The sequence below is a fragment of the Bactrocera oleae genome, chromosome 3 (assembly GCF_042242935.1).
Source record: "Bactrocera oleae isolate idBacOlea1 chromosome 3, idBacOlea1, whole genome shotgun sequence".
Lineage (NCBI taxonomy): Eukaryota > Metazoa > Arthropoda > Insecta > Diptera > Tephritidae > Bactrocera > Bactrocera oleae.
This window is the reverse complement of record NC_091537.1, coordinates 79,625,844-79,651,412: the sequence shown is the minus strand read 5'-3', so window position 1 is coordinate 79,651,412 and position 25,569 is coordinate 79,625,844. Positions and strand designations below refer to the sequence as shown.

Genomic DNA, 25,569 nt, shown 5'->3' with positions numbered 1-25,569 from the left:
ACAAGAAAACTTCATAGACTTCTTCTTCTTACCCTACATAATTTTCTGTTGCAATTATATTTCTCTGTATTTCTAAATAAATTTCAATATAAAAGCTAATGTATTGTAATATTCTTAAAAAAAATTGGTTAATACGACTTAAGTACTAGTTGCGCTATATTGACTTAAAATATTATATCAAATTGCAAACTTTAAGCGTTACTCATAAGCGCAAAAACTTTTAAGAGACGCCAATTTAAAATGTATTAAAAATCAAAAAAATATGTTTGTTTTATATATACCACCCTGTGTTTTACAATTTATTCTTTTAATTTAAAAACAACCAATGTGCTCCATAAAATTTATTCCTTCTCCTGTCCCCTGTCTTTACTCATCCACATATTCGAGCCGCGCTATCGGCAAACCATCTTCGTCCTGCTCGAAGACAACCACTTTGCGTTTCTTTCGTTTCAGTTTGTACTCCGTTTGTACGGCACTAGGCGTCGGATCGATGCTGTTGAGATAATTTAACGCTGCTGTTTTGTGTATCGTTGTTCCGCTATTTCTAAAATTACTGTTATTTTCACGATCGTTGTCACGTTTCGATTTAACATTGGCTAATGTTTTTATACGCTCATCATCGCTTTGATGCGCTGCGCGTTTCTTATTTACGCCATTACTGTTGTTATTATTATTGTTATTATTGTTCGTTTTATTATCTAAACCTTTAGCGCTCACGTCTGCCTTAAACAACTCACCTGTACTTTGTGATTGCTGCTTTCGTTGTTGTTGGGGTTGTTGCTGTTCTGCAGGTGGTTCGTTCGGCAGCGGCGGCAGATCGCAACGTTGTTTCAAATGCTTGTAAACCAGCTCAACTCGTTCCACCAAACGATTTACATACTTGGTAGCCGTACGATCCACCACCGAGGGTGCTTTGATGCAATCGTTGCCACCAAATTCGCATACCTAAGTTATAGTAATTGCATAAAAAAAAAGAAAAATATAATTTTTAAGTAGTAACGGCATTATTGAAATCTTTTTTTGTGTTTCCTTATCATAAAAATATATTTCTGGCTATTTTTTAATATTTGTGTGACTAACACTACGTGTGGGAGAAGTGAAACGGCCTGAATTTGTCGTAAATATTAAGTAATAATTTAAATTTGTGGCAACCCTTCTAAAAAATATTTTTATCAGCAAGCTTTATTAATTTTTTTTAGCTTAATGCCACTATTCCGATTAATAGTCAATTTTATAAATTTTAATTAAACTTCGTAAATAGTTGGCAACCCTTCTGAAAAACATCTTAGCGAGATATCGTCTCTCTAGCTTAAACCTAACCTGATTTATACCCATAATGTGATAATGCAGTATCAATTAAAATTAAATACTTAAAAATATGGCAACCCTGGTCACAAATTTATTTCTAAAAAATATTTGTTGACCGTTTATATTCATGGTGGTGTTGTAATATTTGTTGTTTAGTTTATTACATCAATTTATATTAAATACATGGCAACGCTGGTCACAAATTTATTTCCCATAAACATTTTTAAAACCCGTTTTGATTCATGTTCTTGTTGTAATACTTGATTAATTCTAAAAATTAGGTATAAATATTTTTAAGCAGGTGGCAACTTTTCTCTAACGCTTCATTGCTTACCAAATTTTATTTTGTTTAATGCCAATATTGCTTTTAATGCTTAGTTTATTAAAATATAAAAAAAAATTATATATAAATTTTCATTAAATTCTTATATATGTGGCAATTCTGGTCAAAATTTTTTTTACAAAAATATTTCATAAACCGGTTTAGATTCATGTTAACCTTGTAATATTTTAGCTGTTGTAAGTTATTAATTTGCTTTCATACAAATTTTATAACAGGTGGCAACCTATCTTAAAAATGAAAGTAATTATTACCTTAACTAATTTTCTGAAAATTATCATTAAAATTAATGAAGAGGTGGCAACTTCTATCTAAAAATTGTTTCAACTTAAAGCTGTCTATAATCTTTTCAAAAAAAAGTATCTTTTTTTTTAATTTTTTTTTGTTTTTTTTTTATTATTTTGTGCTCAAGTGAATCACACATAGCTTTAGCTTAGTTGAAAGCTCTTGAAACCCTTGTAAAGTTTCGGAACTAAGTAGTACATAGAATATTTACTTACACGATAATGTTGCAATATACCGTCAGTTGGTGGTACATTGAGTGATCCTTTTGATGGGGAAAATTCCCAAACGAAATGATTGCCAGCTTCGATGACCGATTCTGGCTTACAAATGTATTTAGAACGTTGCTTTTGGGGATGCAGCTTGAGTCGTCTGAAAATGAAGGAAAATATAACGGGCAATACCAAATAAATGAAAAGTGATGAAACAAAACTTGGAAAAAAGAGGTAAAAGAAATTACAAGCATCGATTTGACTTTACGTAAATCTGAGATTTGATAATTATATTTAACGACTTTACGCTTCATCTTCATATCTGTTGTGCACTATTTATCGAATACCGTCAAAATGTATAATCTAAGGTTATATATATTTGATTATAAAAAATGTCGCTGCTCCGGAAAGTTACTAAGTGACACCTACCAAATCTGAGAGGTTAAAAAAATGTGTCTTACATAGTTGAAGAAAATGCGAATTTTAGTTGAGAACCAACCAAAAAGCTAAAAATCATAGTGAGAGTTTATTTTGAATACTTGGTGAGCAGAATTTTTCAGCACTGCATGTACTCTTATAGGTTATAGGTGCAATGAGAAGGACACAACTTAGTGAAATATATAAACTTCTTTAGTTGAGAGATATCTCTTTCAGGAAAATCTATAAAGCCTGCTGACTTACGAAAAAGAAAATATAACTAGATCTATATTTGATAATTTGAATAAGGCTGACAGGGAAATACTTCGAAGTTGCAGAAAGTAAAACACGATATTTCTTAGCTAATTTTAACAGCACAGTCAAATTATTGCCTTCGTCTTTGACACGCTATACAGTGCCCAGATTTGAACACATGTTTTCCATTGAAGTAAGTCTTAGTAAGTTTCATCTATATCGTTATATGGGGGTCATTTGATCGATACCTAAGAGCAAGGCAGCAGAGAATAAATGGAGCATCTCTTGTGCACTTGTCCCGCACTTGCAAGACAACGTTTCAAACATTTGGGGGTCGCACATTGTGAAACACTGGAGGAGGTGTCGATAGTGAGGTCGCAGAACTTATTGAAATTGACGTCAAGCGCAGGCTTGAAGATTGCAGGATGACTACTTCTCTTAAACTACGAAACGGCACTTCATCTGGCATCGCTTAGGACCAAAACTGGTCGCTGCGTGGCTGACAAGCCTACTCGATTAACCTAACCTTGCCTATTTCAGTAAGGCTGCATGGTCAGCAGACTCAAAGCTTACGAAGCCTCTTTTATGATTTTTCATACACATTTCTATAAATTCGCCCTCTGCGAATCCACTGTTTTTATACCATCTCATGAAAGTCTATATATTCTGAACACGACATATTTAGTATGTCAAGAAGTTTGGAATACTAAGAAGGAAACGTCGGAGACCTTTTAAATATATATATATATCCCTTTGTTTTTGAGATATCGATCTAAACTGACGCACACATTATTTTTACCCTAAGAAGCTGCTCATTTGTCAGAACTGCCGATAACGGATCACTATAGGCCATAGTTGTCATTCAAACAAATCGAATACATTTTTCAGTCGGATCACTATAGCATATAGCTGCCATACAAATTCTTCGATTAAAGTCAAGTTATTGTATGGAAATTTTTTTTTTTGCATTCATATTCGAAATTTGACGCAGACTTCTTTACAAGGCAGAACTACAATCTCCGAACATATTGTTCAGGTCGTCCCACTATAGCATATAGCTACCGATCAAATCTGGAAAACTTTTTTTTACTTGTGAAGTGCTCTAGCTGCCTTATTTTTTTGCTTTTAAATCCCAAACTCAAACCCTCTATCACTATCAATCGGTGACCCCCACAATCTCACACAAATTACACGCCTTACCAGCAACCATAATATTAAACAGTTACTGTAAGCTATTTATCTACAATCCTTCTTTCACCCCCGTGCGACTTTATTAACATGTTCAATGAAATTTTAATTATATACACAAATACATACAAATTGAAAGCTTTCGACTCACCTGCGTGTCTTTCGTTGTGTCACCAATGAGGCGCGTAAGCCTGGGTTTGTGTGCGCGTACGGCTGTTGCTCCTGGCTGTACGGCTGCGGTCGAGTGTGTGCCAGTGTCACCAGTGGATCATCGGGGAATTGTAGATAGAAGAAGGCATTTTGGAAGGAGTAAGCGCCGAGATTGCGATAACGGAAGCGATGATTAAGCGAGCTAAACAACAGCAAAGTAAATAAAACAAGACAAAACAAGAGTAGATAAGATAAGACATAAGACATGAGAAGATGTGTACCAGATGCAAGCTGTGCACACTATACAATGCACATAAGTGAGCGTACGATTGTGTTGAGGTTAAGCTGTAAGACAGGCAGCTGAAAGCAATTAGTGCGGATATTATGTTAATGTTGAGAGACTGTGTCTGTATGTCTGACTGTGTGTTAAGACAGCTACTGGCAGCGCCATCAATAGTAGCGCAACAGTGTTGCCTACAAATAGGTGCCGCACACTTGCGCTCACAAAATTTTGCAACGGAGGTGCTGCTTTAGTGCTACGACCTCAGCTGCTTTACAAACAGCTTTCGGAATTCCTTTCGCCTGCTGCCTGACACCGCCTCAGTGTATGTGTCTATATGTTTGTGTGTGCGTGTTTGTGCCTCTATGTGTGCCATTACTTACTTAATTAATTCGTTGAGCGTGTCGTTGTGGCGCGGCACAATGAATTCATCCAAATCCACCATCGCTAAATATCGGTAGCGATGCATCGTACGATAGAGGCAATCGTTGAGTGCCGCAAAAAGCCCCTCGGTGCGTATTTCCTTTTGTGAACGCATACGCAAATTCCATGGCAGAATATTAATTGTGGGCTTCGCGTATTGTGTACTTTTATAACGCTTCACCGGTGGCAATGTTGTTTGTAACGGTGGTTTTGCCTGCTGCTCTGGTTCTGCTGGCGCTGGGGGTGGTGGTGGTGGTGGTTGTAATGCACCGGTTACTTCTCTTTCAAACATTGTTGCTATTGTTTGTTGTTGTTCTGTTTTTAGTGTCGTCTCTGAATTTGCCACACCCGTTTGATTGCCAGTCTCTCGCTTATTATTTATTTTGTGGTTAAAATTGTTGCCAACGTTGTTGTTTTTGTTGTAATTGTTGTTGTTATTAAGATTATAGTTACCACTAAGCACAGCTGCGTCGATTATAATTAAAAGAAATGCGAAACATGAGAAGAAAAGGTAAATAAATTGGTGGAATTTAAGGCAGAATTTGAGGCAAAATTTAAATATAAAAGCTTCTTGCAAAATATATATTTTTGTATACGTTTTTGTAAAGTATTTTTCGACATTATATAAATCTTTAACCAAAAATTCATCGGACCTTTATTTTCTTAATTAAGGTGATACAGCTAAAGGAAACGTTGAAAATACTCAAAGTCCCTTTAAGAAGAAGTCAACGACATTGGGAGAAGTAAAGAAGACCATAGAGTAAACCATCACCAAGACTAAGTTCTTTGTGTCAGTCTTTTAAAAATTATATTCGAAATTTAAGACTAATCCGAGCGGCAGACTTTTTGAGATTTAGTAAGTATTTAAAACTTCGGAGCATTAAGTAAAATATTTTTGTGTTAAAAGGTAGAAGGGAATTACGACTATATGAAACATCTGAAATAATATCCCTACGTTGGGTATACCAGCTGATCAAAAATGACCCGGACTGGCAAAAAATTTAAATTTTCGCTTATATAATCTTTATTTTCGTTTTCTGAATACGCTCCTTTTGAGACAATACGATTGTGTCAATAGTTAATCCAATTTTCCATTTACTTGATATCTGCTTCAACTCGGATGGCCTTCAGTGCCTTCAGCGAATGTATATCAGTTTCGGCTCATTTTTGAAGCGTCCTACTATAGATTGGCTAGAATCAACCTTCATGCGAATGTAAAAAAAAATTGTAGCAATTTAGGAAAAAGTTTGAGCGCGCAGTATAAATGTACCAGTCAGATCAACCTTAATGCGAATATCCCTACTGTTTAGTGTTCTATAAAAACTGCTGCTTTATCATTCAAATAAATTTTCCATTCCTAATCAACTATACTTAGACCAAAGTTACTTAGACATGATTCATGTTTTAGAGTCTATCTAAATCTAACTTTTACTAGTTTAAGAAGTTGGTGCTGAATCCATCTTCGATTTGATCTGTCCTTTCATAGCGAGAGGATACCCATTCCTTGGAATGCTTCTCTGTACGGAAATTCTAATCAAAGCGACGGTTATTGACTTTATAAAGGGAGTTAACTCCGTCTTCTAGCAGCATTCTACAGCGACGCTAGAGTAGTAGCGCTGCCAAGCTTCCGGAAAATGTAACTTCTTTGCCCATTGACGTACAGATTTCTACTTTGACCCAATGACTATACAAGCATCTCTTATCGATTGCACCTCGACCTGAAAGTTATCGCTTCGTTCCTAAGTCAAGCAGACAGAGAGACGTTGAGCACCTCAGAATACTCGCTCACACCGACACCAACATTAACCTTAGCTTTGCACTCATAAAGCGTATTGGGTTCTCTATCTAATCACACGATATCTTCTCATCTTTCTTCTATCTTTGGGATGAATCCAGCATTTAACTTGAAAGTTTCTTTCGAAATCTATATCGAATTTCAATGAACTTAATATAAAATCTATATGCTTATCAATTTAATTTAGCTCGTTAGCTTTATTTTTAAGCTAATTATTCTAACTAATATACTATTTAAATATATTAATATCATACAGAGTCGTCTAACTAGTCTGATCTGATTTAATAAAATACCAAATTTTCTGATGGCTTTCTATACCCTGAACAGCTTGCCGAGTTGAGTCGATTTAGTCATGACTGTCCGTCTGTCCGTTTGTATGTATTTACGCGAACTAGTCCTTCAGTTTTTGAGGCTTGAAATTTTGCACACAACTTTTTCTCCCCAAAAAGCTGCTCAATTGTCTGAATCGCCGACATCAGATCACTATAGTACAAGTATATACCTGGCAAACAGTCTGAGTGATCGGAATCAAGTTCTTGTTTGAAATTTTCTTAACGCTATTATAGCTTTAGTTCAATCGAAGTTTACGTCTTTTTCTTGTTATACATTTTCTTGTATATAATAAGCTATTATTTTATGTCGACGTGACCTCAAAACTATTTAATACTTGACAATGAACTTACCATCCACTTTAGCCGCGTCATGTCCCATTAGTGTAACACCTTTACCCATCACTTCCGCCAAATCCACATCCCATGCCGTCGAAGTGTTAGGTATATCGCCATCAATGTAGTGTTGCAGCACGCAAGTGGCGTGTGGACCCAAAGTATGATTGTAGAATGTGAAATGAGCAACACCCAGGAGAGCGTAAAACTCCAGAAATTCCATTAGATACAATGCCTGATCGTAATTGAAATGGAAGGGTTTCACGCACACAGCGATTTTATCCGGTATCTGTTCATCGGTAGGCAAACCGAATGGCAAATATTGTGCACCGGACGCCGGTGACATGGTAGCTTGTCGATGGTATTGTGGTTGTTGTCGTTGACGCAAATGCTGTGCCGCGGATGCATTAGTTTGCGCAGCATTACCACTGCTATTCACAGCAGCAACCGGTGGCTTGCGGAGATGCGCAAAGTCAGGATCCCAATCGGTGTTGCGCAATTGTAGGAGATTACCCGGTGGGGCGCGTAAACGTGCCACAATGCTTACATAATGCGGCACTTCCAGTTCGGCGGGTCGCACCGGACAGAGCACAAAGACGGCGCTGTATTTGAGATTCCAATTTTCGCGTATAACCTGTTTGGAGGCGAGAAGAGAGAGAGAGAGAAAGATAATTAGATAGTAGGAACAGTTAAAAGGCGGTTCGGTGATGTGCAGCTTAATGGACATTAGTGGTAAGGCATGGACCAACACTAACCTTAACGCGCGCCATCACAGTCGCCGATGCATACGGCGGCGAATGCTGTTGCTGCTGCTGTTGTTGTTGCTGCTGCGACTGCTGTGGATACCAAAAGCGACACCACACCCGCTCCGGTGTACGTGTTTTGGTCGCGCCTATGACGCGCACCAATTTCGCGCCATCACGTCGATCATAATAGGCCGAAAAGACGAAGAACTTGAAGCGTGTGCCGTTGACAACTTGCCAAGCGCCGTCGTTTGGCTGTACGCCAATTGGAAAGTGTGGCAATGTCTCCTCCACTTTGGCGGGTAATATTTTACCCCAGGGTATAATGGGTGTACCCATGCCGGCTGGTCGTGCGGCACCCACCGCCGCGACAGCAACACCATCAGCATTTGCCGCGCCGTGTTGTGGCTGGGACGAGGCACTGCCGGAATTGAGTAGCACGCCGGCCACACGTCCATTCCCATCGCCATCAGCGTCTGTGCAAATAAATGTATGAATGGTGGAAGAAATGAATTGTATAACCAAATATTGGAATGGTTGCGACAGACGAAAGGGTTGGCAGTTATATGGTAGTTATAAGGGCTCATGCTATTTTATTGAATTGGCTGGAGGCTACATTTTATCTGCAGACATGCATCGCTCTTCGAAAGCCGGCTGCCATTGGGGGCAATTAGAAATGTGACCAAAATGCACAATTTCCGTTTATGCACTGAGTGGATTATCAGCATTCATGTGCAAGTCCCAGGCATACCCATGTATTTACGGTGCTCTCTTTGTCTATTCAATTGTCTCTCACCAAAACCTTGGCATGTATGGCCCTTAAGATAATTGAATGTATTGTTTTTTTTTTTCAATTTCCGCCCACCTCATCTTGCTTTGTCTCGCTTTGCTTATTATCTTTTGTGCAAATATTTGGCGGCACAATGATTATTTTCAATTTTCAATAATTTACTCACCTTGAATTTTTAATTTATTATCACGAAATTGTACAAATCCTAATTTACTATCGGTTAGTAAATTTTCATCCAGTAAATCGTAGTCATCCTGTAAATAAGAGAAAATCTAAGAAATCAAAGTGTTGGTATTGAAAGTCTCAAGGAGTATTTATGAAAATGTATAATGGTTTAAACCGAGCAGTTTCTATACCCTATACAGGGTATATGAAGTTTGCCACGAATTTTGTATTACGCAGCAGAAAATGTCGAATATATAAAAAAAAATATCATCAGCGTGACGAGCTAAATCGATTTAGCCATGTCCTTCTACCCGTCTGACACTTTTGTATTTGTCACGGATATTACAAGTTCGTTGCCACCGAAATTAACGTTTATTCTAGTTTTACTTTTTCAACACAATATTGAATGGATCAGAGATACTCGCAATTTTGGACTCGTCAACCGGTAAAGACTAATAATTTTTTATCAGCGTGCTTTAATCAAGGACCTCTACTATCGAACAGATATTCACCATGTCTCTAATCACAAAATGGTTTGGAAATTTATCGTGGAGTCAGATATGCATTAGTAAAATTAAAAAAAAAAATTGGAAAAGCGCATTATCGGCATATTTCAATGAATTATAGTTGTAGACTTTCGGACCAATGCAGCGCTTTTGAAGCAAAGCCGAAAACCATAGTGCAGTCTCCTTAAGAGTAATGAGTATTCGCTGCAGGGAACTATAAAACTGATGAGCTTGCATGGAAAAAGTCACTTGTATCAATATCAAGAAACTGGGTTAAAGTCGGAGTTCCGTTGGCTTTTTGTTGTTTATTACTAGACCACCAGACCTCACGTTAACTAAACACGCGCTGGTCATCGATCAGTATTCGCGAGGTCGCAAGGTCGCAAGGTGCTTCTGGCTCGGTTCGCTGCGTTAAGACTACAGTTGTTTGAAAGAAGAAGAATAATATCAGTTCTCTCATTTTGACTATTCCATTTTTGTAAAACTGATGTTTAAACTGTTTGGATCTCAGGCCTTAAGGCTTTCAGGTGAACAATCAGATAACGAATTCGATCATCAAAAAGGTTTTTGTTATTATTTCAAGCAACTTTGTCGAAAATGATTCCAAAACTTGGAAAAAAATTCATAAAAAAAATTAAGTTAAATCTTCAATGCTTCCCTCCTTTTAAACAAGTTGAGGAAGCAATCACCGTAAATAAATACGAAATCTGTGCAAAGTTTTGAGTTTCCTGAGAATACCTGCATAAATTCGGCTCAGTTTATTGAACGAGGAGGTCTTCTTACAGAACTGGAACTAACAATTGTGAAAAGCTGCTATTATGGGCTCAGTAGGATGTAGAGTCCTCTCTCAAGAGACAAAAATAGTACTCTGAATAATGTCAAAAAGTAACGAGCTGGCGCTTGGAGTGTTTGAGAAAAAATTCCTTCGCTAAATTTTTGATTCTTTATGTAACGGCGACGACCATCGTATCCTCACAATAGACGCGCTGTTTGAGTTGTACCACGGAATTGGCATTGTACAGCAATTAAATATCCAGCGACTGCGCTGGCTTGGTCATATTGTGAGGATGGATGATGACAGTCCAAAAAAAAGGTATTCGCAGTTAGAATTATTGGTAAAAGCTTATCAAGTAGTATATGAGGCTGGAGAATGCGCGCGCGTAGTAGAAGCGCCTGGAAGGTATAATTACGGCAGACCGAAGTCTGCTTAGGAGTTGTGAGATACCCCAATTTAGACTACAAAGCGAACGACTCAATATACGCCAAAGCGTCAATGTCAATTTTTGGTATTTCAAATAATTTTAAGAGATAAGCCCGATTTTTTGCTATGATAATTAAGAAAAGACTATGAATTCTTAATGCTTCAGGCATTTTGGATTTTATAATTTTGGATTAACATAAAATTGAATTTATGCCATTTTCATTTTTATATTATCGAATTGCATCACAATTACCGAAAAGCGGTGCACATTTTGTGTGTATTTTACATTAATTACGCATTTAATTCAAACAACAAGGATGCCACATTGTACCGGGTTAAGTATTCAAATTATAAGCAACAGACTTTTTGCGACGTCACGTGATAGAAGCATACGCTCGCATACATATGTATAGATCTGCATAAAGACCTTCCGTAGAGCAAAAGTCGCATAATAAAATTCATAATTGAGAGAGAGCGTAAGGGTTAAAAGGAAATCAGCTTTGTAAAATGAATTTACTTGGCTCAACATTTTGCCATTCGCCCTTTATTAATAAATGCAAATCCATTTGTCTCAAAATGCGACTAAAAAGCATAAAGCTGGGGAAAAAAATGCCAAAAGTTGAAGCAAAACACAACAAATAAGTGAAATTAATGCAACACAAAGTTTTACCTACCTATACATAGAGCCGCAGACAGACAATATTCCTAGACACTCCCAAGCATATATACATATATATGTATACTGTTATAAATATACATATGTATATACTTATGCACGAGTATATATACCACACTGCGGGTCAGTTACTTTCCACGCGGCGGTGCGCTGAGTGCAAAAGGCTGAACTAACAGGTGAAGCTATCGTAAAAATCACAACAACAACAAAAGCAATAAAACGCCAGCAGTAAAAGCAGAAAAGTGTAGCGACTAAAACGCATTGTGAAAGTCTGCAACTGTTGTTGAAATATGATTTTGCATAATTTTCAACGTCGCTGCGGCGCTTTAACGCCACGTTTTGCAACCGCTACACCCTGAACAGGGTATATTAAGATTGCCACGCAGTTTTTAATACCCAAAAAGGAAACGTTGGAGACCTAATAAAATATATATATAAATGATCAGCATGACGGTGCCAGCCTGGAGATATAGTCGATTTAGTCATGCCCGTCAGTTTGCCTATACGCTAATTAATCTCTCAGTTTTTTTAGATATCGATCTGAAATTTTCTACACGTCCTTTTCTGAACAAAAAGCTGCTCACTTGTCGGAACTGTCGATATCGAGCCACTATAACATGTAGTTGCCATACAAACTGACCAATCAAAATATAGTTCTTGTAAAGAAAAATTTTTAATTGACGGGATATCTTCACGAAATTTGGACAAAATTATCGATTAAGGCAACAGTATAATCTGTGTGTGAAGATCGGAGCACTATAGCATATAGCTGCCATACAAACTGATCGATTAAAGTCCAAACCCTGTATTTCAAACATTTTTTTTTTTTGACAAGGTATTTTCACGAAATTTTGCACGATATGGCAACGGTACAATCTCCAAAGAATTTGTTTAAATCGGACCACTATAGCATATAGCTGCCATATAAACTGACCGATCAAAATAATGTTCTTGTATAGAATCTTTTATATTTGTGAAGGGTATTATAGTTTCGGTGCAACCATAGTTAACGTTTTTACTTGTTTTTGTTGTCTTTCGCTATTTATTCTGTACGGAAAATAAAACAGCAACACACAACTTGAACTCGCTTCACTGCAACTCTTTGAGGCTTAACTTTTACCGTTGTTACAACGAATTTTAATATTGTCGAACCGCATCGTTCGTGCTTAAGCGCGGCAACACGACTTTCAAACACACATACATACATATAAGTGTGTATAGAATTTCACACACAACTGTACAACGTTGATTTTCCCATCGCTTCGGTCAGTTTGTGTACCTAATCCCGGCTATTTTTTATTATTTTCAACTTCCTTCGGCCGTGCATGTTGCCCTTACGGTTACTATCTACCGCTGCATATGCTTTTGTTTTTGGTTTTAACATCGGGAAAAAAAGAAAAACGCAAAAAACTTACCTTAACATTATCATAATCCGGCATTGAATCACCCGAACGTGAGCCAAAGTTATTGCCATGGCGCAACGCCATCATCCCGGTGTGCGAACGGTCGTCGATCATGAACAGCTTTTGCAGCAACAACAACAGCGAGAGCGCGCATGCAAAGTTTCATGAAAAAAAAAAAACGAAGAAGAAGAATATGTAAAAAATCGCTGCATTTTTTTTCAATTAAAATGTCATATTGTTTTAGGCTATTTTTGTATTTTTTTCTAGAGATACCGCATGGTAATATTTTTTAGCAGCGCTTAATTAAATAATAATATGGAGAATATGGAAAAATAATATGTCACGTGACTAATGCTAAAATAATAGTACTTTAGTAAAAATCTTAATTAGCCACTGGGCGAACGCCAAATAATTTGTGAGAGTACATCGTTCGATCCTTTGTTTCGATGAAATTATGAATTATGCAAATTATTTCTAATGGTGGAAACTACAAGGCTGATAATCTTGCTAGTCAGGTACTTCAGTCTATCTTGCTCGAGAAGGGGAACGGGTAGAAGCTCTACTGGCTTCTGGTGGTTCACCACTAGATGGTTGGTCCTCAGGCGAGCTCGGCAAACGGTGGTTATATACATGCAACTGTGCAATCGCAAAGCTCTTCTGATCCAGAGTAAATCGTCGGAAATCTAGTAAGCTTTTCGCCCTCAGCAAAACTGACTTCGGCATTGGCCGAACATGATTCAAGCGGTAAGATTGAAAAATTTATCGTATGCCGTTGCAAGAGCCGCGTGAAATAGGATGAGATAGTCCAAAAAATCACCGATTTCATACAATACTTTAATTCCAAAGTAGTACAGATAGTCATAGATCTTGTGCTAAATTTTTCCCACTTCATTGTATTTACTTAGTAATTAAATATTTTGCTAAGTGAGAGGGATAGGTCAACTAAATGCCTAACCGTAAGATCCCCAACGAAACAACATTCAACAAAGTCTAAGATTTGATAATATTTTCCATGTTTGTTTGCCACCTAGCCACCTAGAATCGTTGATATTGGATAATTGGGAGCCGTGAAAGAATGGATAGTCGCCGAGGTGATACGTTTACGTTTTGTCATTCCTTGCACATGCTCAATATTTTCTACCATACTCGTATATTTCAACGCCACTTTCTTTATGTATTTTCTCATGGTGTCTAGATGGAACAGAGAGCTCATACAAACAAATTATCGTCATTGTTCGTATCTACTTTAATTTCTGTTTAGGTTAGTTTTCGCCTCGCTGTTAATAAGATAATACTGTTTTTGCTCGGTCGACAGAGCCGCATTCGTAGTTAAACAGCGGGTATCGAGGTAAAGTGAGGCATAGGTTATAGGATATTCGCATCACGAACTCCATTTGCTGATACTAGGTGTTAGCTACTCAATTTTCTGTTACCTAAAAATTACCGTTACTGGTTATTTTATCCACTATCCACATTACCTTATGGTAATTTTGTATTTGTGACGTTCCAACGGTTGAGTTATTCCTCTAACCTTCATTAACTCAGTCGTTGTTTGAAAAAGCTGAATGAACTTGGGCGGTTTGGGAAGACTGCGTTATCGGTCACGTCATAACAGGCCAACTCTAAAATAGCTTTAGTCTGGTGGAATAAAAGTTTTGCGGCAAATCTACGAAGCTACTGTTGAACCGAAGTCAGTGAAGCTGAATTTAGAATTTTGAATAAACCCAATAGCTTTCAACGATGGTTTAAATACAGTAGGTAAGTGGAAGTGAATGATGAAAAGATGAATCCTAATCTTCATCAGTTACGTTGGTCCATCTATAATGTTTCATACAGAAGCAGTGGAATAATAGACAGGATAACATAAAGATGCAACATCTTGAACAATATTTTTCCCAAAGGGATAATAGATAATATTTTAACAAAAGTCGTAGAAAGTTTATCAAACCTCTGTCACCATTACAGTAAAATAATTTAGCAACCCCTTAATCCTTTCTGAGTGTACTGGTTAATCTACGATACCTGCTGGAAGATTGGAATGACTCAATGATCTCACTAGCGTTTTCTATAGGATACACTTGACTACCGGATTACCCATAAATCTAACATTCTTGAACACATCGGTTATATCAGGAGGATTGAATGCCCGAAATGGGATACGTATGTGCCTGAATTAAATTAAAAAATATGCGAAATCTAATCAGCACGAAGTTTAACGAACTCTAGATGGACAAAGGGATGAGAAAATTTTAGAGTCCAAATTACTACTATACCATATATCACATAACACATTTTGACTTACCTCCATCAGTACAATCAATCCGAAGACGGCAAAGAATGCAATAACAATTAAAAAGCTCATGCCTGCGCGTTCACGGGAACCCCACATTTGTTTCTTGCCACGTTTCGACGTCGTACCACCGAATCTGTTACTGCCGCTATAACTCTCATTTGAACTGGTGCTACTGCCACCGCGTCCGAAGACATGTGAATGTGTATGATGATAGTTGTGATGAAAATGGTGGCCCATTTTCGGCAATAATTCATATTCATCATCTTTCTCCCGTTTCACATCGGCTATTTTCGTGGAATTTGTTGAGCATAACGATTGCATTGAGCTGCTGGTACTAGAATCAGTTAATGTTGAACGTTTCAGTGCAAATTTCGAATTGCCCAGTTTTAGTGGTGCTGAGTTGTGCTGCTGTTGTTGCTTTAGTTGTAAAAAATTGTCGTCATCATACTGTTGCATGTTGTTGTTTGCGGCGAACTTGGTTGTATTCGAAGTATTTGACGTTAAAGATGAGCTTGAAGAGAGTAATGCTTCGGAGCCCCCCTTGGTAAGTTTCTTACGTTGTGGGGGGCTCCATTTGAAAGGCATTGCTTGTTATTTGTCACACTTTCACGATGCGATACGAATATGTTTGTCGTAGATGTTGCACAGAGTTCACTATTAATTATTGTTTTTATTTTGCTGAAAAAATTTGGTGCGAACTTTATTTACGTATTATTAATAAATTTTGTTGTTTCTTTTAAAATTATTGTTAAATGAATCCTCAAGTTTCCCAGTGGGGAGTCAAAACTTGCAGGAACGAGTAATTTGGGAACTTGGCTAAGCTATTTTACAGACACTCGTGGTTTGGAAGGAGGGATTCTTTACTTGAAATTCGCTACCATCCTACGTTACATTATTTCTTAACATTATACATCCGCGGTGAACAAAGTGTCCATAATGAGATCAGACTTCATGAAGGTTTTTCTGTTCGCCAGATTTAAACAATGATATAACCCTGTACCTTTTCCATAAATGCTTAAAATATACTTGTAATAGCTGGGAATAAGAGTTGCTGGACACATTAGTTTGTTTCTGTATGTTTTATGATCAAAAGTGTGTTTCCGGTACCATTCTGGAGCATTTCTTTAGAATTAAGATTGATATATGGAATAGTTTAAAACTTGGGCTAAGACACTAGTTCCTTAAAGTGGCGAAAGTTACTGAAATAAAAATTAGTACAAAAATTATCGAAGTCGATCTATAATCGATAAAGCGGAAGGCCGGTTACAAAACTCCTACATAATGATCAAAAATACCCTCAGAATTCGACAAACCCTCCCGCGATCATAGGTTCAGTGCTGGAACGCAGGTGGACAACGGTAATTCAGCTCGTTCAAACTCCAAAGTCAGTGGAGCGAGAGTGATGCCGCTTGTGAGATCAACAGCTTTGCAGTTTCCAGCGATTCCCATAATGGCCAGCAGCACAAACGAATCTGATAATCTTAAAGCTAGTCATACCGGTCTGCTGTGGGAGTGAATGCATTCTTCTATGAAAGACGCTGTACTTCGGAGCAGTATGCCTATTGTTGCCCAATAGTTTCTGCCTGAAAAGCACTGCAGTGGTCCAGAAGCCTAAAACTAATCTTGACGGAGAACTTCTTGTAAAAAATACCCTCTACAACCTCTTTTCCGATCCTTGACCAATTTGTGAAAAAGCTCACCGTGCCTCTTCTCCAGCGGCACTGCAGTAATCCGGTAGCTTAAAACGAAGCTTGACGGAGAGCTCCTCCTCCTTTTCGCTCCAAGCTTCAACTCATTCGTGAAAAATCTGACTGATTTAACGCCTTCCCCAGCGACTTCGCCCCGCACACATATCGCTTGCTTCCAATAGCTATTCAATAGCAGTATAACATGCCTACCTTACTCCTTGCTCTATACAAAAGGTTGTCAGCTCATGAAAGTATCCTTCCCTTATTCGGAACTACAGCTTAGTCCATAAAGTCAGAGAACCTTAACATAAACAATGTCGAACAGAAAATATAACGGTGTATTTACCTTCATGCCTTTATACTATACATATGTATACTCGTATATCAACAAATTTACCGTTACTATGGCAAAACCTTCGTAAATATTGAACGCTTCCAACTATTAACATAATAGCCTACCGCTACTCTGCCAAACTAGTATACCGTTGCCCAAACCCCTTAACTACATCGAATAACTAACTCGACCAACTGTTGCCATTGCAATCGGCAACTGCAAAGCGTCAAGTGACCCACCAAGGGGAGCTCCAAAGCAAAACTAAAATTAAAATAAAACAAATAAACAAACGTCGACGACATTGCATTTCGCTAGCAAATAAGGGACAAGTGATTTGCCGAACACTATAAAAATGCCACCCCACAAGCAAGAAAGCGTCAAAGAAGCAGAAGGCGAAAAAAAAACCAAAAAATAAATAAAAAATGCAATGAAAAACTAAAGGTGTAAACAAAAATATCGTGTTGCTTCGTTACAATTACACAAGCGTGCAAAAACAACAGCAATACTGTCAACAAGTGTGCCACACGAGGAACAATGACGGCAAAAACCGACAGTCATAACAATAAAGTGTCAAAGTCACTGGTTGTCGCCTAAGAAATGTGCACGAAATAGAAACGGCGGCACGCAGACGGGGGAACGGCTTTGTTTTGAAAAGCCAAAATGCCGCGTGCGAGCGTAAACTCTCTGCGGAGAGCACGCGCTCATGAGCGCAAACACGCACAGCTGTGGCTCATATATGACAGCTGTGTGGAACGGTGTTTAAGGATATATCATTTTGCCTGCCGAGGTCTTCTTCTATGCGTATTTTATTGGGGGAAAAATCAATAGGCGCCGACAATTGTGTCTGGAAAATGCACAGATTTTGTGTGTATTATATAAATCAGTGCATTTCTTTATAAGATTTTCTGATATTATTCATTAGCAGCACTGTCGGGCTTGAATTTAGCTCTTACAACTACATTTAAGCTATAAATTAGCCACTAAATCTTAGCCTAGCTGCTTGTCCTTGCAGTTTGTACTTCAATATATGTGGTATTTTTACTGCTTTTCTCTACACTTTTCACTTTCTTTACTTCAAAATGTGTTTTATAAACAGCTATAATTACACTTTCTGTTGTTTTGAGATTTATGTTGCTTTTTTTCTACAGTTTTAACACAATTTTTATCTTATTTGCACTGATATTTGTTAAATTTGCACTTTTCACTTTTTCACTTCCGCGTTTTGTTTTCTTCAGCACTGACTATGTGTAGTGTTCGTTTGTCATTATCGTTCGCACCTGATTTCATTCATAGACAGTGCTAGAAATGTCAAGCATGCCTCGCTGTTGCACGCAGTGGCGGTAATAACAATTGTTTTAAGGACATGCGCAGTTAGAAGGATATGCCTAGTATTGCCAGTTTGAAGTTATATCACATACCTTTAAACGGAGGTTATCTTGCACTGCAATGCACAGTTTGGAAATATTTCATTATATTATATATTTTATTATATTTATATTAGGCTTAGGTTCTTAAGAAGTGTTGAAAGTCGTGACCGCCCTAAAAATAAAGTCAGGTATGCAATCATATAGGGTCTAGTAAAAAACCCTAGATTTTTCCCATACAGTAATAGTAATCTGTATCTTGCTTTGTATAAAAGCTATGAATTTACGCTATATGACGTTAGAAATATAAGATTTCGTATGAAGCAGTTCTCAGACAGTTTGTGATTGCTTGACTGAGTATTGTTTGAGCACGAGTCAAAGATAGACACCAGAAAAGAGCGGATACGTAAGTTTTTTTTATATTGATAAAGACGAAAAGTCCAGCAAGGTGTCTGAAATGTGAAGAATGTTATGGCTACTGCAATAGCCACTTTGTGCAATTTAGGTTTCGTCGATTTTGTTGCTGATGCACCATGCTCTGGAAGACAATCGAAAATGTTAAAAAAATAATGAAAAGTTTGATCGTCTTGTCAGCACTGTATCGATTGCACAGCAGTTAAACACCAGAAACCGTTTGGAACAATGTAAATAATGGTGAATACAGAAAAAAACTGTGTGTTTATTACATAAACCGACTTTTCATCTGCGAATCGCTGTTCAATCGCAACAAAATCGCTTAATTTCTGAAGCGAATGGCTACTGGTGAAAAAAAGTGGGTATCTTACAACAACTTCAAGTAAGAATAGTCGTGGTCGATTTACAGGAGGCCTGTCAGGAAGGTTTTTCTATGTGGTTGGTTTGATTAGCAGTGAATCATCTCTTACCTATAAGCTGCTCCTCTAAAACAAAACTCTTAATTTGAAACTGCGCTGTCAACAACTGGACTGTCTGAAGGAAGCAATCGTCCAGAGGTGACTAGCTTTAGCCATAGTAGAGGAATGCCACCAGGCCACACACAGCGATAATGACTCGCCAAAAGCTTGGTTGAGTCGTTCCTATGCATCCACCTTATAGTACAAATTTGGTAGCAAGTTACATAATTTTGTCTAAGGCAATATTTTGTCTGCATGGATTTTGCTGTTGAAAAACTCGCCTCAGAGAAGCTTGTGAATATCGACTCAGTATTTTGCCAATAGGAACAAGGGTTGCTATGAGAGTGGCATTATGGAATTACGTTAAGAACGACAACAAGTTAACAATACCGATCATATTTGAGCTAAATCGGATCATTCTAACTATGTAAAATAAAGCCTTCACATCTCATGTTCCTGGACGTATTCTATCAAAATGTTTAAAACAATTAGATGCAATTGACTTAATGAAGAGAGCCTTTAAAAATCAAAAGCAGTAGTTTCTGTCAGTGATTCTCAATGAAATCACTTATAAACGTATTTTGAAACCCTTGTCTGCCGCTTTTAAACTGCTTGAGCTTTTTGACGACCGATTCGGAAAGCTCTTTGAAGGGATCAGGAACTTATGCGAAATGATTGAATACTTGCGTACCTATTTATTTCTTACAAACAGCTGCTAATACAGACGAGCATTCGAAAACTTGTTTTTTTTTCTAACATCAAGTAAACCTAGTAGTTTTCGATATGAGGCATGAAAACACGAGCCAGATGGGCGTTAGTAACGATGACAGATACAGAAAGTACGGGGAAGTAAGCACGACAGAGACTATCGAGCACCTCTTTTGCTTCTGTCTGGCGTTATTTAGAACTCGTCTTTGATATATAGAATCTTCTCAAATCAAGGAGCTATATGAAGTATCAAACGTAGATATCAAGTCTTTCTTAATAGCGTTAATGTTGTGTTTGACTTAAACTTCAGCTCTTTGGTACTCATGTGCGTCATATTCTGCCAACATTTTTTTCTCTCTTCCATAATTGTTATACTTAACTGTGAAGAGTAGTCCGCAGCAGTCACATTTTTCGAGTTAGTTCTAAATATTTTTAAATCTAATTTTTGTTTCCATCAAAAACAAAAAAGAAAAGTATACAATATTTCATTAAGAAAATAAAATAAAAAAAAAAAACAGAGAATGTTTACACTCACTTTCACTGGCATTTGCTTTGAGTTTACACTTTGCTGGCGCAAAAACGAAACCAAACAATAGCGAGTTCATATTTGCCCCACGTGCGACAAATCATCATAACAACGTGACAGTCGCACAATATTTTCCACCTGAAGAATACTAACAACTGCCAAGTGCTACAGTGTTTAGTAAAGTGTGCCAACAACAAGGAAAACACAAAAATTCCTCAGCACACCATAAACACACACACACAGCCATACACACTTGGACTCGCGTTGTGATATGTTGACAATACGTGCTAAGCATGCATACGATCATAAAAAATGTGCGAACACTAATACAAATGCCACTTTTTGCAGTTAAGTGTATACGTGTGTATGTATGTGTGTATTCACGTTAGTTTGTTGGGAGCCTAGAGCGATTTACAATTTATTGCAACACTTGTTTGCCCGGCTAACTTGGCATGCCACACTTTGGCCTGTCTTCAGGCATATCCGGCTATGTATGGGCAATTTTGGTTGTGGTTTCATATTCATTATTATAAGTATTATTTGAATACATATTTTTTCGTTAAAAAATTCTAAGCTTCATTTTGTATTTAGTTGACGATATAAATTTTAAATTTTTCTTATTTTTGTGGACCTAACCATGCCTCATACACAGTGATTTGAACTACTAGCAGTCAGCTATTAGAGGTCATATACTTGATAAAAGAAGATACGTTTTAACTTGAGAACTCCACTTCCGATTGTAGGTCATTGTACGGAAAATATCTTCTAGTAAAGAAGTATTCTTCAGGTTCCATCTGTGGAGAAGGCCGGGGGCAATGCAGCAGTGAAGGACTTTTTGTCTCTAGCACCGTCGAAAACCACTAAATCCACCACTCAATTATGTCCTCTCTGAACCATTATGTACTCCTGATGAAATTTGCCAATATAAAAATTTTTTTTTAAAAAGCCCTAGGCCAACACTTACTATTACTTTCCTTTACAAAGCTTTGCATTCGCATAGAAGAAGTTCTATGAAGAAGTCTCTTCTTCTTCTAAATAGGTAGGTAGAGTGGCTGTCTAACGACGAATTTAAGTTAAGATCTAAATGATTTCTCCAAAAATGGAGAAAATCAGACTACAACCACGCCTACTTCCCATATAACACGTTTTTAAATTCTATCTGATTCTTTCACATTCCTGTATACAAATAAAGCACCAGTTAATACAACGGGATAAAACTGTGTACGTACAGTGCCTTTAAAATTTACCTTACCAAAAACCGAACATTATGACCGAAAATTGTCCAAATTGAACCGAAACTGTTCAGAAGCCCTAGGTTCCGAATATGTGGACCCCAGTGTCTATAGTTAACTTTCTACCGAAATCATCGGTCAATGTGAGAGATATATAATTGAAATCCGGAGAGGATCTTTTTCTGATAATAATATGTATGTATTTCAAAAATTGGTTGAATCGGGTCAATACTTTCCTTGGCCCCCCTTTATACCTAATATAAAGATTTTTGAACTTTCGGGTGACTTTATACCGCATATATCCGATATGTGAGTTATCTCAATAAAAATGAGAGAGCGTGTTTTTGAATTTTCGAACATACGGCTGACTTTACTCCATATAATAAAGATTGATTATGGAATGTGAGGTACCTTAGTGAAACCCAGGAAGCATTTTATTAGTGCGTGGCATGTTAATATTATAGTATATGATATTGGCAAACATAGGTACAATCGGGTCAATACTACTCCCAATTCCCATCATAAACATATTATGATTTTTGTTTTTCTAACAAGTTTTATGGCGAGTATGCCGTTCGGTGTGAATAAGTATACCTGAGCAATGTAATGATTTTCGTCTTTCCACCTGACTTTAAACCATTTTGGTTGATCAAAATGTAATATTTTAATTAAATTAAAATTAAATCGACAAATTTTTTTAAAATTATTGTGGTTTAGCGCTGAATTAGAATGGAATTGTCTTTAGTCAAAACCTCATATCCCTAATATAATCAATTTATTCACGATTTCGTCGAATAATAAATGTTAAATTCTTTTGTTACATTTTTTCATAAGCTTTTGCCAGCAACTGAAGGAATTTTCCGTACTCTAACACACCCAAACCTAGCGCTTCCTTACTTCTTTAAAGTTAGCTTTTGCAAAGTTAATTTTTTTGGAAATAAATAAATTCTATTCAGTCGCTCACATCTAAATATTTTAAATTCGCTGTTGAAAATCTTATTATCAGAAATATGAGGCTTTAACCATGTTTCTGTAAATCTAATTATATGAATATACTGCTTAAGTACAAATCAGTTAATTTCGTATTAAGACCTCTAACATTTCGATCATAAATCATTAGTGAATTTCTACTGCTCATTCTTTCATTTCCGTGGATGCTTTAGGTAGTTTAATAATTTTTTCCCAGTAGAATTTTTAAGTTTCGGCGTAAATTCAGGTACAAACGCCCCGGATGACCAGAAAGAGCTACTAAAATTTTTTTAATGGTTTAAAGTGAAACGTCTATTTTACTCTCACTACTCACATTATAACTGAAATTAAACTTACGGATATGTACAAGATATATCATAAATTTTTAAACGCGACCAAACGAAAGACTTTATGTCCACAACCGAGGTATCTTTGGCAAATCTATAAATTATTATAATTAAAAACAACACAACAAAGAAAAAACACAAATAATTGTTAATCAAAGATCAAAACCAAAAAATTTTAAAAAACAATTTAGCGAGCAGTTTTAGATGCACTGGGAAAATAAAAGACACCACGCAACACAGCTGTGAATGGAAAAATAGATGAGAAACCATAGAGAGAGAAATGAAAATAAAACAAAAGATGACTCGGCTCCGAAATACAAATATTTAAGCTTTAATTGCACAAAATTTAAGAACACTTACACTTCGCTTGAAAATGCAATCAAATCACTAAATATTTTTCAAATCACCAAACAAATATCAATTAATGTTATTAAAACTAAACCCTTTCGTAAAAGAAACCACAAAAATTCACAGCTCAAAAAATTACAGCTTTCCAGCTTGAAGTGTAGCCACCAAATGAATTGTGAAAAAAAATGTAGAGCGGTGAATAGTATAAAAGCCGATTTTCAAAAGCTGCTTTTCATGTCGTAGAAAGGAATAGATAGTAATCAATTGGTGCCATATGATCTATGTAGCCTAGCGTTGTCCCACCCTTACCAAAGCCGGCCGCTTCCGGGCGATTGTTTCCTTTAGACGATCCCATGCTTGACGGTACACATCCGAATTCAGAGTTTCGCCGGGTGTTAGGGGAGAAACTCATAGTAGCTGGTTTGTGGAGAATAGCACCAAAATTTTTCTGATCGTTAACCTCGGCTTGACCACCGTTTGCACCTGCTCGCCGCGATTCGACCATGACCGTTTTCAATTGTCGTTGACGTAAAGGATCTACTTTTCATCATCAGTAACCCATTTGAGAAATAGTAAAATTTTTTTGGGATTCAGCAGCGTTTTGCAGATGGAGATTTGGTTTTTGATGTTTTTCACGTTAGCTCGATTGGCACCCATACATTGAACTTCTTTTTGTATCCAGCCTTATTTAAAGGGCTCCAAATATTTTTTGCGCAATGTATAGCTCTTCCTAGCTGTGCTTACATGACGATTGGATTCGATAATTTCTATTGTTCTATCGATATATGCGCTGAATTGAATTTTCAACATAAGAATTATGGGACGGAATCCAAAATTTGACGTGATTGGATATTTTAGTATTAGGACCATAAACACCTTTCACATTTTCAGACTGGCTTGCTTTTTCGGATTTGTCGAGCAAAATGTATAAAAGATGGCCTATTTTCTTTTTGTTGTTGTCCATCTTTGACACGTGTTCAAACAAAACAGAGCCAAGCCATCACAAAACTGTACAAAAAGTTTTATACGACGAAATCTCGTCTTTCGAATGACATATAGAGTAACCCGATAACACTATATATAACGTGAGGTACAAATTACTGAATCCCTTCGTGGGAATAATGGATTTCTTTTAGACCCTTTAAAAGTTTACCACGAAAAATATTACTGCGAACTATGAAATAAAAATTTTCAGTAGTTACGAAAATGTTTTCTCTACCACATTTTTTAACATTGAAGAACATAATTTAAAGCTCACAAGTTTAATAATGCGAATCTACGTATGCTTATATGTTGACTCCTAAAATTATGCAAAGTTCTGAAAAAGCGCAGCGAGTATGACGTGGCCCCGCCACAACAACAAAAAGCAAAATCAGCCATTAAACTCGAATAAAATTCAATTGATTGTAAAATTTGTGCAGTCTAAACTTTGCAGCAATGGATATCCGCTGCTACAGCGTACTTCAGCAACCCCTATGTGTATGCAACATAATCGATGCGATATTATAGCAAGCAATCGGCGCATTGTAATGTGAAACTTTTACTTAAATTATGACAACTTTTCGATGACAAAGTAGGCAAAGGGTTTGGGGTAACCGAGAAGCGAACAAAAAATTAGCCGCCGGCGCTCCTCGGGGAGAGGATGAAAGTTATGCATGTGCATAGATGAGCGGCGGAATCCAATCGGTAAGCGATTAAAGTAAAAACATGGAAAGTGGACAAAAGGACACACTTAAAGGCAACAACAATTGTGCGCTTATGTGTCTGTGTTTGAATGTGTGTGCATACTTTTGAAAAAGTCTGCTCAATTTCATGGGTGGAGGCGTTCAATACTCGCCGCCTTCGGCGACCAAAGAAATTAGTAATGACAACAAATGGTAAAAGTTGCGAATGAGAACTAAAGCAACATAGGGCCGCAGAAGACAAACAAGAATATTACAACAACAACAACACTTACAACAGCGAAAACTGAAATCTTAAGTGAAAACAAAAGAACCTGCGGTTGTGTGTTTGTGGTCTTTGTTGTTGCAACTCAATCAGACGCAATTGCAATTGCAACAGCAAGAAGAAATGTGTTTGTGTGTGTGTG

At 37.1% G+C, this 25,569-nt stretch overlaps 1 protein-coding gene across 5 annotated transcripts; it reads right to left on the bottom strand.

Annotated features, from left to right (window-relative positions):
- On the bottom strand, positions 1-23,631 carry LOC106614719 (uncharacterized). 5 transcript variants are annotated; one of them, XM_070107003.1, is made up of 10 exons: positions 23,493-23,623; positions 15,102-15,790; positions 12,812-12,919; positions 9,015-9,102; positions 8,071-8,534; positions 7,334-7,949; positions 4,816-5,320; positions 4,154-4,354; positions 2,149-2,302; positions 1-945 (listed from the first exon to the last, which is right to left on the bottom strand). In XM_070107003.1, exons 2-10 carry the CDS (start codon positions 15,675-15,677, stop codon positions 367-369), a joined length of 3,291 nt encoding a protein of 1,096 aa, XP_069963104.1. In that variant the 5' UTR covers positions 15,678-15,790; positions 23,493-23,623; the 3' UTR covers positions 1-366. The 5 variants fall into 5 exon arrangements, with proteins under 5 accessions (XP_069963104.1, XP_069963105.1, XP_014086086.2 ...); XM_070107004.1 differs by lacking the exon at positions 23,493-23,623 and adding an exon at positions 18,533-18,551; XM_070107005.1 differs by having other exon boundaries at positions 2-945; positions 15,102-15,660; positions 23,493-23,631.
- Between the last annotated feature and the right edge of the window lie 1,938 nt (positions 23,632-25,569).

Coding starts and splice junctions, on each gene's coding strand:
- LOC106614719 (XM_070107003.1), bottom strand. CDS start 15,677: ATGCCTTTCAAATGGAGCCCCCCACAACGTAAGAAACTTACCAAGGGG. Junction 4,355..4,815: donor ACGCTCAACGAATTAATTAA/GTAAGTAATGGC, acceptor GCTGTTGTTTAG/CTCGCTTAATCATCGCTTCC. Junction 2,303..4,153: donor ACACAACGAAAGACACGCAG/GTGAGTCGAAAG, acceptor CTTCATTTTCAG/ACGACTCAAGCTGCATCCCC.